The sequence below is a fragment of the Chenopodium album genome, chromosome 6, assembly GCF_948465745.1.
Source record: "Chenopodium album chromosome 6, dcCheAlbu1.1, whole genome shotgun sequence".
Lineage (NCBI taxonomy): Eukaryota > Viridiplantae > Streptophyta > Magnoliopsida > Caryophyllales > Amaranthaceae > Chenopodium > Chenopodium album.
In genome coordinates this window covers 11,610,501-11,625,007 of record NC_137839.1, presented here as the reverse complement: position 1 = coordinate 11,625,007, position 14,507 = coordinate 11,610,501, and the positions used below count along the sequence as shown (strand labels likewise).

The 14,507-nt window shown below is 34.3% G+C and overlaps 1 protein-coding gene across 1 annotated transcript; it reads right to left on the bottom strand.

Annotated features, from left to right (window-relative positions):
- Nucleotides 1-1,597: 1,597 nt before the first annotated feature.
- LOC145634597 (cytochrome P450 CYP72A219-like) lies at nt 1,598-13,974 on the bottom strand. The gene is made up of 5 exons (XM_081686014.1): nt 13,578-13,974; nt 8,313-8,521; nt 3,207-3,457; nt 2,422-2,803; nt 1,598-2,213 (listed from the first exon to the last, which is right to left on the bottom strand). Exons 1-5 carry the CDS (start codon nt 13,849-13,851, stop codon nt 1,788-1,790), a joined length of 1,542 nt encoding a protein of 513 aa, XP_081542140.1. The 5' UTR covers nt 13,852-13,974; the 3' UTR covers nt 1,598-1,787.
- Nucleotides 13,975-14,507: the final 533 nt, after the last annotated feature.

Genomic DNA, 14,507 nt, shown 5'->3' with positions numbered 1-14,507 from the left:
AAAACATGATGGAGTTGATGAGGAGGAAGGTTTAAAACAGGATGGAGGTGATGAGGAAGAGGGTTCAAAACATGATGGAAGTGAGGAGGATGCTTCAGAACAAGAGGAGGCTTGTGAACTAGAAGGAAGTGAGGAGGGGCTTCTAAACAAGAAGGAAGTGAGGATGATGTTTCTGAATAAGATGCAAAAGAGAATGAATTTTTTGAGAGAAAAGTAGGTAATTAATAGAGAAAACGAAATTGAGCCAGAATGCAAAGAAGCCATCAAAGGATGATCGGTGTCCAGTTGAGAAAAAACCAGCAAAGGATTATCAACGTCTAGCTGAGAAAAAGTTAGCTAAGAAGAAGACATCCACTGTCATCCCTAATGGGGACCATGTAATGTGGATATAGAGTATTAGAGTTTGTTTGTTTGACATGTGATGAAAAGCAATAAGAAGTTTCTGAAAAATTACTTGTAGACACCTAAAAATGTCTCCCCAAAATCAAACCCGGTGTTGGACAACCTTTCACCGTCTTGGTCGGGTTGAGTATTTAATCTTTGGAATACTCAAATAAATATTCAACACAATACATTTCATAAAGCGAACCGATTCTTAGCCCATTTCCCCAAATCATAACTTATATTCCTCTTTTCGTGTCCACAACACAAAACTGTAATTAACTAAGTTGGTATCCCTATAATTTTGAACCAAATATTATTTGGTTGGATATGCGCCTTGAAATAATATTTCCAACGATATATCATAAGTCCAATTTCGATTTAAAACGAGGAAATATGAGCAAAACACTAAAACTCGGCCAAAAACTGTCACACTTGTACTAAAACGACCATATCAAAAAATCTACAAAATATTTTTACCTGATTTTAATTGGGTTGGAAATTAGACTTGATAATCTTTCTAACGATATATTATATGTCTTATTTCAAGTTACGAACCAAAAGTTATCATAGTTTTAAAAATGTGTAAAAACTGAAAATTGTCGCGCCACGGTAAAAATACCGTGACATGGAAGACTTTGGTGCCAGTGGCGATTCCAGAAATTTTTTGTTATGGGTTCGGAATTGCTAAGCACATATTTCGTATGTGAACGAATGAATTCAAATAACATAATTTAAAATACATTACAATTGATAATTTGGGTACGCACATTTCTAATACAAGTGCAAAATAATAAAAAATTATAATTAAACTTGACAAGTCTCCAAATTTTGGAACAATTATTTATCTATAATCTCTACAAATCTGAACTAGAAAAAAAATTGAATCTTCAATGTAATCATATTTCATGGTTAAGGTATTTTGGATAATGGGTAATTGGAGTATTAAGTATGGAAAAGCCAAAGAAACAAAATAAAAGCCCAAAAAAAAAAACAAGAAAGAGAAAGAAATAAACCTAAATAAAAGAAAAAAAGAAAAGGAAAAATCACAACATAGTGCCAGGCGAACTCAAACCGGCGACCTTCAAGAAAAAATAATGGATTTCAACTGCTGGGCCGCGTCAGAAGTTCAACATATATTTGTACATTATATTATATTTATCTCAACTTTTTTGTAAAGAAAACTTATCAGAATTTTCCGGATCCAGTATGGGTTCAGCTGAACCCACTGAACCCATACTGGAATCGCCACTGTTTGGTGCATACAATATAGAACATGGACATTGTAAAAATTAATACGGTTCTAAATAAAGGATACAATTATCCATACACTAATTTATACAAATACTTAGTAAAATACGAAGTATATAGCATTTCTAATCTCAAAATGGAGCATGAAAAATTACCTAAATTTGGTGCAAGATAAGAGGTGCACCAAATTGAGGCACTATTGCTGCTAGACACATAGGTGCATGAACATAAGATGAGGAGAGCTCAAATGAGAAGTGCTGAAGAATCTTTGTCAAGGCAAGCTTTGCCTCTATCAATGCATAATTCTTTCCAACACACATTCGAGGTCCACCACCAAAAGGCATAAAAGATCCTGGAACTTTAGTTGCGTTTAACACTCCTTTCGAAAATCGATTTGGATTGAATTCATTTGCATCGTCACCCCAAAGATCTTGATCGCGATGCACCATGATCATTGGCATATTAATCTCCATACCGTTAAGTAGACTTAGGTTCTTCAATTTTGTATCTGTATGGATGATTCGAGATAGAGATGAAGCTGGTGGGTAGAACCTCAATGTTTCATTTATAATCATATTGACCTGTAGAACAAGAAGGGAATGTGTGTTAAATCAAAAGGCTCAAATACATCAAACTAGACCACACGAAAAAGCTCAAAAAGATAAAACTAGACCACACCAAAACTTCAAGTTTCTATTTACATAATACTTCATTCGTCTCTATTTACATAACACACACAGACTAGTATAATGATACGTATAAGATTATATCATGGATAAGCGAACTTACTATTGTAAGGCTATTGAGGCCGTTATAATCCGGAGTATTATCTTTCCCAAAGCGCGACAAAACCTCCTCTCTAGCTTTGCTTTGCCAATCTTGGTGTTCGGAAAGGAGCACCATTGCCCATGTTAGTAAAGATGAAGTTGTGTCTTTTCCGGCTAATAAAAATAACTTGCATTCATCGATTACTTCTTCCATTGAAAGCCCAATACCATTTTCTTCAATCTCTTTTTCATTTGACTCTAACATTATACCTAACAAGTCAACTTTATTTATTGACTCTTCTGTTTGCTTTAATTTTTTTCTGTTTTCCACCAAAGTTTTCACCATTTCTTTAGTTTCATGAGCAAGTTTCTTCCTCCTTCGATTAACCTTAGTGGGTAGATATCTGAAATATCAAGATCAATTTATTCCAAGTTAGTGCAAATGCAAGATATTGAAAAATCTAACTATTAATCCATTAAGAAGCATTACTGACAACGTAAATACTCTTATTTAAAGCCTATTACCACTTATTTGAATGTTACTTTTAACTTTATTTCTTATTGATATTGCGTTTTATTCGAACAAAGTTACAATGTTACCCTTATTTAAAATCTATTGTCATTTTGTTTTTTAAAAAAAAATAAAAAAATCTATTGTCATTTAAATTATACTTCTAACAATCTCTCAACCCTATTTGAAGTGTATTGAGTCATGTAATTAAATATACTTTTCTAAATAGCTGTAACAAAGTGTGTGTGTTGCAACTATTAAAAAACGGTTGAATTGAAAAATAACATTGATCATACCTCCATCCAGGAATGTAGTTAGACATGGATCGCATTACTTGAAAAGCTAGGAACACTTGTTCTTCTTGGAGCTTAAATAGCTTTTTACCTTCTTCATAAGAGCTCCCAAAAGATGTTTTAGCTATTACATCGCCGGATAAAGTACTAAGATAAGAATAAACATCGACTTCAGCTGATCCAGTTGTTGCTACCATTTCTTCCCATTTACGTATCATTGTGTCGCAACATTTTTCCATTGTTGGCAACATATTCTGAACATGACACCACATTTAATCAATGTAATGTAAAAATGTAGAGCTGTCAAAAGCTGACCCGACCCGAAATACCGACCTATTAACCGACCCGTATGAATTCAAAAAAAATGGTGACCCGAACCCGACCTAACCCGACCTGAAACCAACCCTAGACCCAAGTTGACCCGAGTATTTAAGACCCGAACCCGAACATTAACCGACCTAGAGACGACCCGACCCGAATGTAACCCGTAAATTATTGACCTGATCCGAACCCGACCTAAACCGAAATTGACCCAAACCCGTTTTAACCCGAATTCAACCCGACATGTTCCTAACCCGACCCGAATTTGACCCGACCTGTTCCTAACCCAACCTGAATTTGACCCGACTCGAATTTCAACCCGACTGGTTACAAACCCGACCCGAATCAACCCGACTTGTTATTGACCCGACCCAAATTCAACTCGACTTGTTATTGAATCAATATGTATAGGTCGTTATCTCATGTTGGTATTGGAACAGAAATTGAATCCTAATTCTATTCCTTCAATATTTCACTTTGAATTTTAAGAGGTTAGTTTCACAACTGTTTTTAGGGACGAATTTCAAGGACGAAATATGTTTTCCGCAAATTATTGACTTGAACCGAACCCGAATCGAACCCAAGAATGACCCAACATGGAAATGACCCGACTTGATTATAACCCACAAATTATTGACTTGAACCGAACCCGACTTGAACCCGAGAATGACCCGACCTGATTATAACCCGTAAATAATTAACTTGAACCGAACCCGACTCGAACCCGAGAACGACCCTAACTTGTTTAAACCCGTAAAGACCCGAATTTAACCCGACCTATTTTTCACCCGACCCGAATGTAACCCGACCTTTTACTAACCTGACCTAAACCCAACCCAAACCCGATAAGATGTATGAACCGACGTGACCCGACTTAAGCATGACCCAACCCAAACCCGACCCGCATATGTTATGACATTAACCCGTATTGACCCGACCCAAGATGACCCGACTCAAACCCGACCCGTTTACCCGAATTGACAGCTCTATAAAAATGTAATGAAGCAATCTTATAGCATTGATGTCCAATTCAACAAGTTTTTAGCTTCTGTGCTAATTTTTTTTATTTTAAAAACATATTTTGGTTTTCACAAAAGATTGGCTAAGTTTGTTTCACGGTGTAGTGAGTTTACTCATCTAAAACATGCTCCATCCGTATTTTATTACTAGCTCCACTTTACTTTTATGACCTAATTTTATTACTTGCTTCATTTCTTTTAGGAAAAATGGAAACTAATAATCCCACTTTTGACAATTCTTCTCAAAACAATCCCACCTTTTTGAAATCAGAAAATAATCCCACCTTTTAACACCATATTCTCAAAACAATCCTTTTACCGGATAATTAATTTGGTAACCTGTTAGAAAAGGTTAATGGCCGCATGTCACATTTTTATTGATTTTTTTTTTTTTAATTTTTTTTAAATAGGAACATCAAAAATAACAATTAGCCCCCTTAGCTTCCCCAATCCCACACCAAACAAACACCCACAAGAGCAACCCCCTCACCTCGCCGGAGCAACCCTCCTTCCCTTCCGTCGACCACTATTAAATGTAAATTTGTAATGTTCATATCTGAATTTGGGATAGGTGGGGTTTCGTTTAAAGATGGAGACGTGGGGTTGGGTTTCGAATCCAGGTTAGATGTTTTTTTTCAATAATAGTCAATTGGAATAGAGTTAATTGAAATTAAATGAGTAACAATTTTTTTTCAAATTTAAATTTATTAATGTATATCATTTAAATTCTTATGTGTTGCATTTATATGTATAAATAAAATTTAATAAAAGAATTTATTAATATAATATTTTTAAGAAATTAAATAAATAGTATTTTGGAGGGAAAATTTTTTACAAAATTGTTGCAAGTGTCCCCTTTGGTAATTATTTTAGTATATAGTATAGATAGATAGATATAGATTTTTCATATTCTCTCTCATCTCAAATTATACTAACTTTTTTTTTGTTTTTTTTTTTAGTATTTTATTATTCTAGCAACCCCACTTCCATAACAAAATAATGTTTTTTACTATTTCTCTTAAAACTCTATAGCGGGATAAACGAATTAATTAAGTAATAACTTGAAATATGGAAGGAGTATTGTATTGTATAAAATTAAAAAAAAAAACAAAAAAAAAAAGAAAATTACACTTTAATAATCTCAATTATGTGCGATTTATCTACAATAATCCCAACTATCGTTTATTCTACAATAATCCCAATTATTAGGTTAGTTTTCCTCCAGCAGTCCCAAAAATCGGTTACATGCTGAAAAGGTAAACTTTTTTTTTTGTTTTTTAAATGCCACATGTCAACACATGATTGGCTTAATAACAAAATTTTTAAAAAAAAAAACAAAAATAAGCCCAACCACCCCTCCTCCCTTCAGCCACCACAGCCACCCCTTCATTCCCAAATCCGACCACCGGGACACCGTCCCCTTCCCCAGCCCCGTCCCCTCCTCCCTATCCTCATCGGAAAACCATCCTCCTTCCCCGGCCACAAGCCTACAACTGTCCATCCTCGCCGCAAGCCCGCAACCACCAACCCAGATATGCACCAACACCACCGTTGGATTCTCTCTCCTCCGCCGCAACCACCAACCCTGATCGCCCTTGTTAAATTCGTCGGTTTCAGTGGTGAGAGAAGGGAGGAGGGGGTGCTGCTGGTGCGATTTGGGTGGTTTGGCTGGTTTTGGGGGTGCGGCTGGGGGTCGTGGGTGCGGCTGGGGGTTTCGGTGGTGCGGCTGGGGGTCGTGGGTGCTGCTGATAAATCACATTATATAGGGTTTGTAGGCACGTTTATGCTAAGTTTATAGTTGCTTTTTAGTTCTTTTTGTCGCTTTTTAGGTCGTAAATGCATAAGTTGTTTGTTTTGTACTCTATTACGCTCCTTTTGTGTTTTTCTTAATGTTCCAGGTGATTTCAGTGACCATTTAGACGCTTTAGAAGTGTTTGGAGTTGATTCGGATGATAATTAGATGGAAGCCGATGAATTGAGTTTATTAATCGAAGATCCCATGTTCATGGATGTTGATTTTGAGATTTATATGCATGAGGAATGAATATAGCATCCACAAAGGTCGTTATGCACTTTTCGGAATTGAATTTGAGTTAGAAACGAAGAAAAACGATGGTTTGCAAAGGGTCAATATAGATCTTTGCTCACTCTTTTGATCATAACTTGAGTTCTACATATTGGATTAAAGTGATTCAAATTGCGTTGGAAACTAGACTTGAAGAGATTTCCAACGATATGTCACACGCCCATATAAGCTTCCTAAAACGTGACATATAGCTCCTAAAAGAAGACCCTGCGAACCAGCGGACGACCCGCAGCTCGACGAGCAACATGTGGAGGAGCTACTGGTCAGCCCGCTGGATACCCAGCGCCCGCTGGTTCGAGCGTGTGCAGCAGCAACATGCCTCGTCTTTGGGATTCACCTTCACGTCTTCACAAGTCTTCATCGACTACGATTCTTTCGAACAATCAACCATTGGATCACTTTTATTAATTTATTTTTCTTATCTTTTATCTTTATTTTAATTATCTTTAGATTAGTTTTAGAATATTATAAATACTCGAAGGAATATTATTTTTGCCCTTATGCCTTTTTATACTTTATATTTTACGTTCTTTTTAGTTTTCTCTCGAACCCTAGTTTCTCATGACATCTCTATGGATTCTTCCATGGATGATTCTTGGGTTTATTATTTCAATTCAATTCATTGAGTTACTTTATTTCTATTTCTTGTTTTTAATTATGTTTTATACCTTAGATCTAGTTTTAATTATTTCTTCCATGTTTGAGTAGTTTATTTCTAGGGTTTGGGAATCCATGTTTATACAATGAATCTAGATTAATGTTTTTAATATTTTGATTATTAATTTCTCTAATTGATAGTGTTTTATTGTTAATCTTGCAACCTGATCAATTGTTTGATTAATTCATGTTAATAAGAGTTTGAATCGAAAGATCTTACTTTTAGAGGGTTCCCTACAATTAGCAATTCTGATTATGTTAGCGACCGTACTGCATATGTTGAATTGAGAGCGTTAAGACCCGACCGTAGGCTTAGCAATTGCTCTAGATAATTGATTGATTGAATTGTTATTGACATTTAATAGATTTAGAGCTATAAACATGGTGAACCATAACCCTAGGTCTTTTTATTAATTGTTTTATTTCTATTTTAATTTAGACTATTTTTCTATCCCAATTCCGTGACATAGTATAGTTACTCCATACCTTACAAGTTAGATTGAATAAACATCTCTCTGTGGATTCGACCCTACTTACTCTACTACATTGTTAGTTGGTTTTGTTAGGAATTTATTTTTGACAGGTGTACGACAACCTATCAACTGTTAGGGGTTGTGGGTGCGGTTGGGGGTTTCGGTGGTGCGGTTGGGGGTTTCGGTGGTGCGGCTGGGGGTCGTGGGAGTCGTTTCCAACAGGAGGTGGAGGTGGAGGTTAGGGATGGAGGTGGTGGTTGGGCGGCAGGAGGTGGAGGTGGTGGTTAGGGTTGGCTGCCAGATTTATTTTTTTGGTTTTCTTTTTTTTGTTTTGTTTTTTTTTTAATTTTTTTTAGAGCCACTCACACACTGACACGTGTCAAACAACCTACAATAATAGGTTGTTGACTTTTGTTGGCCGGTTTGGGACTGCTGGAGGAAAACTGACCTAATAGTTGGGATTATTGTAGAATAAATAATAGTTGGGATTATTATAGGTAAATCGCCCATAATTGAGATTATTAAAGTATATTTTTCCAAAAAAAAAAATTACCTTCAACTTTTCCATTTCAAAAGCAGGGTTGATGATTCTCCTGACTTTAGCCCAATCTTCACCCTCTCGCAGCACTAGCCCAAAAGTTGACTTCTTTCCTGGAGGTCCCTTGGTGAATACTTCGTACTTGGTAAATATCTCCCTTATAAATTCAGGCTTTGTAATGTTAAGCCTTGGACTTCTTCCATACCACATAAAGGAGTCCTTTCCTATTCAAAAAAGAATATCGATATAGTTATTTAAAAGTATTTGCCTCGGTGATTAAAGTAAATAATACGCTCTGGTCATTTCACTTTATACTAATTATTTTATTTAAGTAGAGTAATTGGACCTTATTCAAACCATCTCGCGAAATATAGAAATTGAAATATGTCCCTGTATATTCAACTATAATATTAGTTGCAAGAGCATCCATAAGTATGTTTCCTAACATGGTTGATACCAAAAAAAAAATGATGTACTCGATAATGATATAACTAGTCATCGCATTTCAGGACAAAGCCTGTTCACTTCACCTTAGTTTCAGTTCAGTTCACTTCACTTCCTAATTTTCTTCTCTCATAAAATATTCATTTCAACTCTATTCATTTTAGTGAAGTTCAGTTTAGTTCAACTCCAATCAGTTCAGTTCAACTCAGTTCAGTTTAGCTCAATTCAGTAAATGTGAACATACCTTTCCTCTTTTTATTTAGTATTACTCATAATTACTTTATTATATAATAATTTTTATTTCTTTAACACACTTTTGTACACTTTCTAAAGCATAAGTCTAGATTTTTTTGAATTTTAACACCATAAAAAAAAAAAAAATCACAAAAAATGGTTTTTAACACTAAAAGAAAAAAAAAATTATTTTTACACCAAAAAGTTCACAAAATTGTCTTCTTTCACCACTTAACTAGTTTCTAGATGGAATTCGTTAGTGGGGTCTATTATGCCACGTGTTGGCATATAATTGGTTAAAATAAAAAAATAAAAAATAAAACAAAACCCAACAGCTAACCCTAGCCACCCCAACCCCACCGTCAACCGCCTTTGCCCCCACCTTCGACACCCCCTATCCCAACCCTAGTGGCCGGTATTTCCTCCCCCTCCTTTTCCCCCGCCCTCAACCCGGCTACCTCCCCCAAACGGCCACCAAGAAAGGCCGGCTGTTTTACGAACGCCCCACAAACGGCCACCAAAACCGCTGCTTTTCAGACCGACTATAGGTCGAAATTGACCACCCAAGCCTAAATCGACCGATTTCGACCATTAGTGGTCGTTTTGGTGGGGAATTTTAGGGAGTTTGTGGGAGAGACGGGGATTTTTCGGTGGCCGGGAACAAGAAGGGTTAGGGTAGGGATGTGGTGGTGGCGCGCTAATGGAGGTGGGGCTGGGGTGGTTGGGTTAGTTTTAGGGTTTTTGGGTTTTTTTAAAATTTTTCTTTTTTTAGAACTAATAATATAGCGACACGTGGCATAAGAGCAACTCCAATGGTTGGAAAAAGGGACTAGCTTGCAAATATTAAAACTCTTAAGTTAATAGCTATACCATTGTTGAACATCTTGTTGATTAGCTTTGGCAAACAAATAGAGCTAATTAGCTTGGTAAATATTTATTAGATAAAAATTATTTTAAATTTAAAAATAAATTAATTTATAACTAGCTTAACCATTGGAGCAACATATAGCTAGAATTGTTGTAGCTTAAAAAGATGATGTGGCATAACAAGCTATTATATGAATTAGCCAACCATTGTAGTTGCTCTAACGGACCCCACTTAACGGATATTTTGACGAAAACTAGTAAGTGGTGGTAATATCTAATATTGTGAACTTTTGTGGGGTTAAAATAAAAGGTTTTTTTTTTTTAGTGTAAAAAACCTTTTTTTTTTTTTTTTTGTGGTGTTAAAATTCGAGTTTTAAAGTAAGGAGTAGGCCCTATGAAAGTATGGAGTTAGAAATTATGATAGTTTTATAGGTCAACCCAATCTAAGTTAATGGACAAGACCCATAGGACGGGGGTATGGGTGAACAAACCTGGTACCCGATCAAAATATTACAAATTAGACCGAAATTGGTTGGGATCGAATCTTAAAATTTAGAATGAATTGTAAGAGGTCCAATTGCTTCCTAAAATTTTGAAATTGGACTTAAATAAACCGCCAGTTCCTGGTTTCGGTTACTCACTTATATATGTACTTCATTTGTTTCTCTAATATTGCAACATGGGGAGGGGACACAGATCTTAAGAAGATGAGAGGAATAGAGAGGAATAAAGATAGTGACCCATGTGATGAGGAAAGAGAAATAAAAAAAACACGTGCAAATAGGAAAGTGTTGCAATATTTGTAAAACATCCTAAAATAGCAATTGTTGCAATGTATTAGACCTGGCAATCCTGACCCGACCCCAATGACCCGACTCGTAACACGAAAGTTGACCCGAAAATGACCCGAACCCGAACTAACCCGACCCGACCCGAACCCGACTCGAAATAGAGTTGACCCGAACATGACCCGATGACCCGAAGTGACCCAACCCGAATGACCTGACCTGAAACCCGAACTTGACCCGACCTGAAATGACCCGATACCCGAAGTGACCCGACCCGATTTTAACCCAAATTGATTGACCCTAATCAACCCGACCTGAATTGACCGGAATCCTAAGTAAATAGGGTGAAATAGTGAATTACTTAGTTTAGGGCTTTTTTATTTCCTACGTAATAGGTACTCATGATTTTTTTTATTTTTTTAACGATTTCACTTATTTTTCCAACTATTTTTTTTTAAGTGAATTTATTTTGGTGACCCGACAAAAACTTGACCCGAATAGACCCGACCCGAATTGACTCGATTCGAATTTGACCCGACCCGAAATTGACCCTAAAATTGATCTTAAAAATTGACCCGACCCGAGCAGACCCGACTCGAATTGACACGACCCGAACTTGACCTGACCCGAACTTGATCCGATCCCGAACTTGACCCGAAGCGCTGACTCGATTTTAACCCGAAACCCGAATCAACCCGACTCGACCTGAACCCGACCCGAACATTTGCTGACTCGAACTTGACCCGACCTGAATTGACCCGACCTGAATGACCTGTTTGCCAGGTCTACATTGTATGTAGAACGAATCAAATACACAATATATTTTTTGAAAAATAATAAAGTACAAATTATAATACTTTTTTGGTTTATTTAATCTTTAAATTTTTAATACTTATGTTTTTATACGTATTAAGCTATTTTATTTTTGTTAGGCTTAATAATACTATTTGGTTTATTGAATAGATACACTCAGCATATTTATAATGTTTAAATACATATATTTTAATAATTAGATACCCAACTGATTTTTGGTTCAAAAAATTTGAGAATTGGAACTATATTAAAACCGGTTGTAACCAATTCCTTAATTAATTACATGAAAATACGAAATTATAACCACTGGATCCAATTTCAATTCTGTACCCGTTGGTTCCTTACTAGTTTTGGCTTCAATTCCCAATATTAAGAATTTTTGCTCACCCCTAACGAGGGGTTTTTGATACTCCCCTGACCGGCTGACCCCCTCGTTAGGGTAGGGGTGAGCAAAATAAAGACCAACACATAAACAATACTTCGTATATGGTAAGTGACGAATTATTCATTATTATGGAATAGAAGTATTCTCCATTATTTTATTTTTGAGTAACGTAGAATACTTCGTATATGGTAAGTGTATAGATTCCCAAATCTTCAATAACATAGTACTAAAACAGACACCAGAAAATGTCACTTCCTGGTGTTGTTTTTTTTCCCCTCCAAAACATTTTTTTTTATTCACTTCCTAAAAAATATACATTTTTTTTATAAAATTGTGATTCACTTCCTTAAAAAAATATTACCAAATCATATAATTGTGATTCACCTCTTTAAAAAAAATATTTATCAAATCATATAATTGTGATTCACCTCTTAAAAAAAATATTTATCAAATCATATAATTGTGATTCACTTCCTTAAAAAAAATAATTACCAAATCATACAATTGTGATTCACTTCCTTATTAAAAAATATTTGCCAAATCATATAATTGTGATTCACTCCTTAAAAAAAATATTTATTAAATCATATAATTGTGATTCACTTCCTTATTACCAAATCATATAATTGTGATTCACTTCCTTAAAAAAATATTTATCAAATCATATAATTGTGATTCACTTCCTTAAGAAAAAAAATATATTTACCAAATTATATAATTGTGATTTACTTCCTAAAAAAATATTCACATATTTTCTACTAGTACATCTTTTATTGTATAAAATAAAAATATTTACCAAATTATATAATTGTGATTCACTTCCTTAAAAAAATATTTATCAAATCATATAATTGTGATTCACTTCCTTAAGAAAAAAAATATATTTACCAAATTATTTAATTGTGATTTACTTCCTAAACAAATATTCACATATTTTCTACTAGTATATCTTTTATTGTATAAAATATTATTCTATATCTTTTTTTTTTTTTTTGGTGTTTCATCTATAAATTTATTTAATTAATTTTATTTAAAAATACAAGGATTATTTTTTGGCAGATTTTGAATTAATATTATAATTTGTTATAAAATTTTGTAAAAACCGTGTGTTATACGGGGCTTAATCTAGTTCTTTAACAAAATAAATACCAATACATAAACAATGTTATTGAACTACTCCATTGCAACAAATGAATGCGAGTAATGTCTTATTCGATCGATTGTACTACTCCATATTAATGAATAACTTGTCAATTGTACTCAATCCATTCTATTACTCCGTATTAATCTTCAAGATTCCAATGCAAATTGAGTAATTGACAATTTTTTTAGAATGTAGATATTTTTATAATACGGACACAGTATTGAGTATTGTAAATTGTCCAAAAAGCAAATAGGACAAGTAATATAATAGTACAAGGAATAGAATACAAGTGAGGGTACCCTGCGATAATTAGACCTTAACAAAAATCTACGAAGTATATAATATTACCTCTTTTTCATATTATTTGCAATAATTTAACATAAAGTATAAGTAGTAAAGGTCTAATTAGGTATTTGGTCTATATCCCTGTATTCGATTATTAGAACACTTACATCAGTGAGTATTTTTATGCTCATGAGCAAAAATGGTGAGCACTCCTTCAAATCTTTCACATTTTTTCTATTCGAGTATATGCAATTGTTAAAAAAATATATTGTGTATATATAATAATAAAACGATTTAACAAAGCATTTCGTAAAACATACCATATTTTTGGATGGTTTGATGAAAAAAGGGCATGATATGAGGGATTATATCATGAGAGAGGGATGAAATGGACTTGGAGAGTGATGATTTGTTGATCTCGGCGAGATCACCGGAGATCGGACGGTAGGGATTGCCTCGAAAGCCTTGATCTCTCAAGCACTTCTCCAACCTCTTTGGCTTCAACCATAGTGAATTGATGAGATGAAATGGAACATAAACAAACACTAACACTAAAAGGATGGTTGCAATATCAGTAAGCATGTTTCCTAGCATGACTGATCCAAGAAGTGGTGTAATTTTTTTAAGGTATGAAATGTTGTACTTATACCATTGATAAAAGATAAAAAGAATTAAAGATGTTAATTGCTTAATAATTAGTCCGACACTTTCCAACAAGAAAGTCTACATCACTTTGAATAAATGATGGTATCACAGACTCACAGTTGCTTTTTGTATTAAGCCTTTCGTATGAACCACAAAAAAAAAAAAAAAAAAAAAAAAAAAAAAAAAAAAAGAGAAAAATAAATAAATAAATATGAACAGAATAAAAAGACATTGTGAAAATGAAAGAGCCTATCTTGATGGGTTGGGAATCTGGATTAGATTAGAAACATTTTGTTTTTATTTAAGTGTTCCAAATTGATCGGAATAATTATCATTGTGAAAATTTGATTAATGATATCTTTAATTATTACTCCGTATTAAGTATAAATAATAAAGTGTGTCAAAAAAAAATTATAAACAATAAAGAAGTTTACTGTAATCATAACATAATACTAAAACAGACACAAAAAATAACACGTGATATTTTTTTGGTGTCGTTTCTTTCCCTCCATTTTTTTTTTAAATTTACTTCCTTACTAAAAATATTCACTTCCTTATACTTTTGATTTACTTCCTTACAAGTATAATTGAGATATTATTCTTAA

What these genes read in the sequence shown, in the direction of transcription:
- LOC145634597 (XM_081686014.1), bottom strand. Translation starts at nt 13,851, where the DNA reads ATGCTAGGAAACATGCTTACTGATATTGCAACCATCCTTTTAGTGTTA. An exon ending in TTGAAATGGAAAAGTTGAAG is followed by an intron (nt 3,458 to 8,312) that starts GTAATTTTTTTT and finishes TGTCATGTTCAG; the next exon opens with AATATGTTGCCAACAATGGA. An exon ending in GCCTCAATAGCCTTACAATA is followed by an intron (nt 2,214 to 2,421) that starts GTAAGTTCGCTT and finishes CTTGTTCTACAG; the next exon opens with GTCAATATGATTATAAATGA.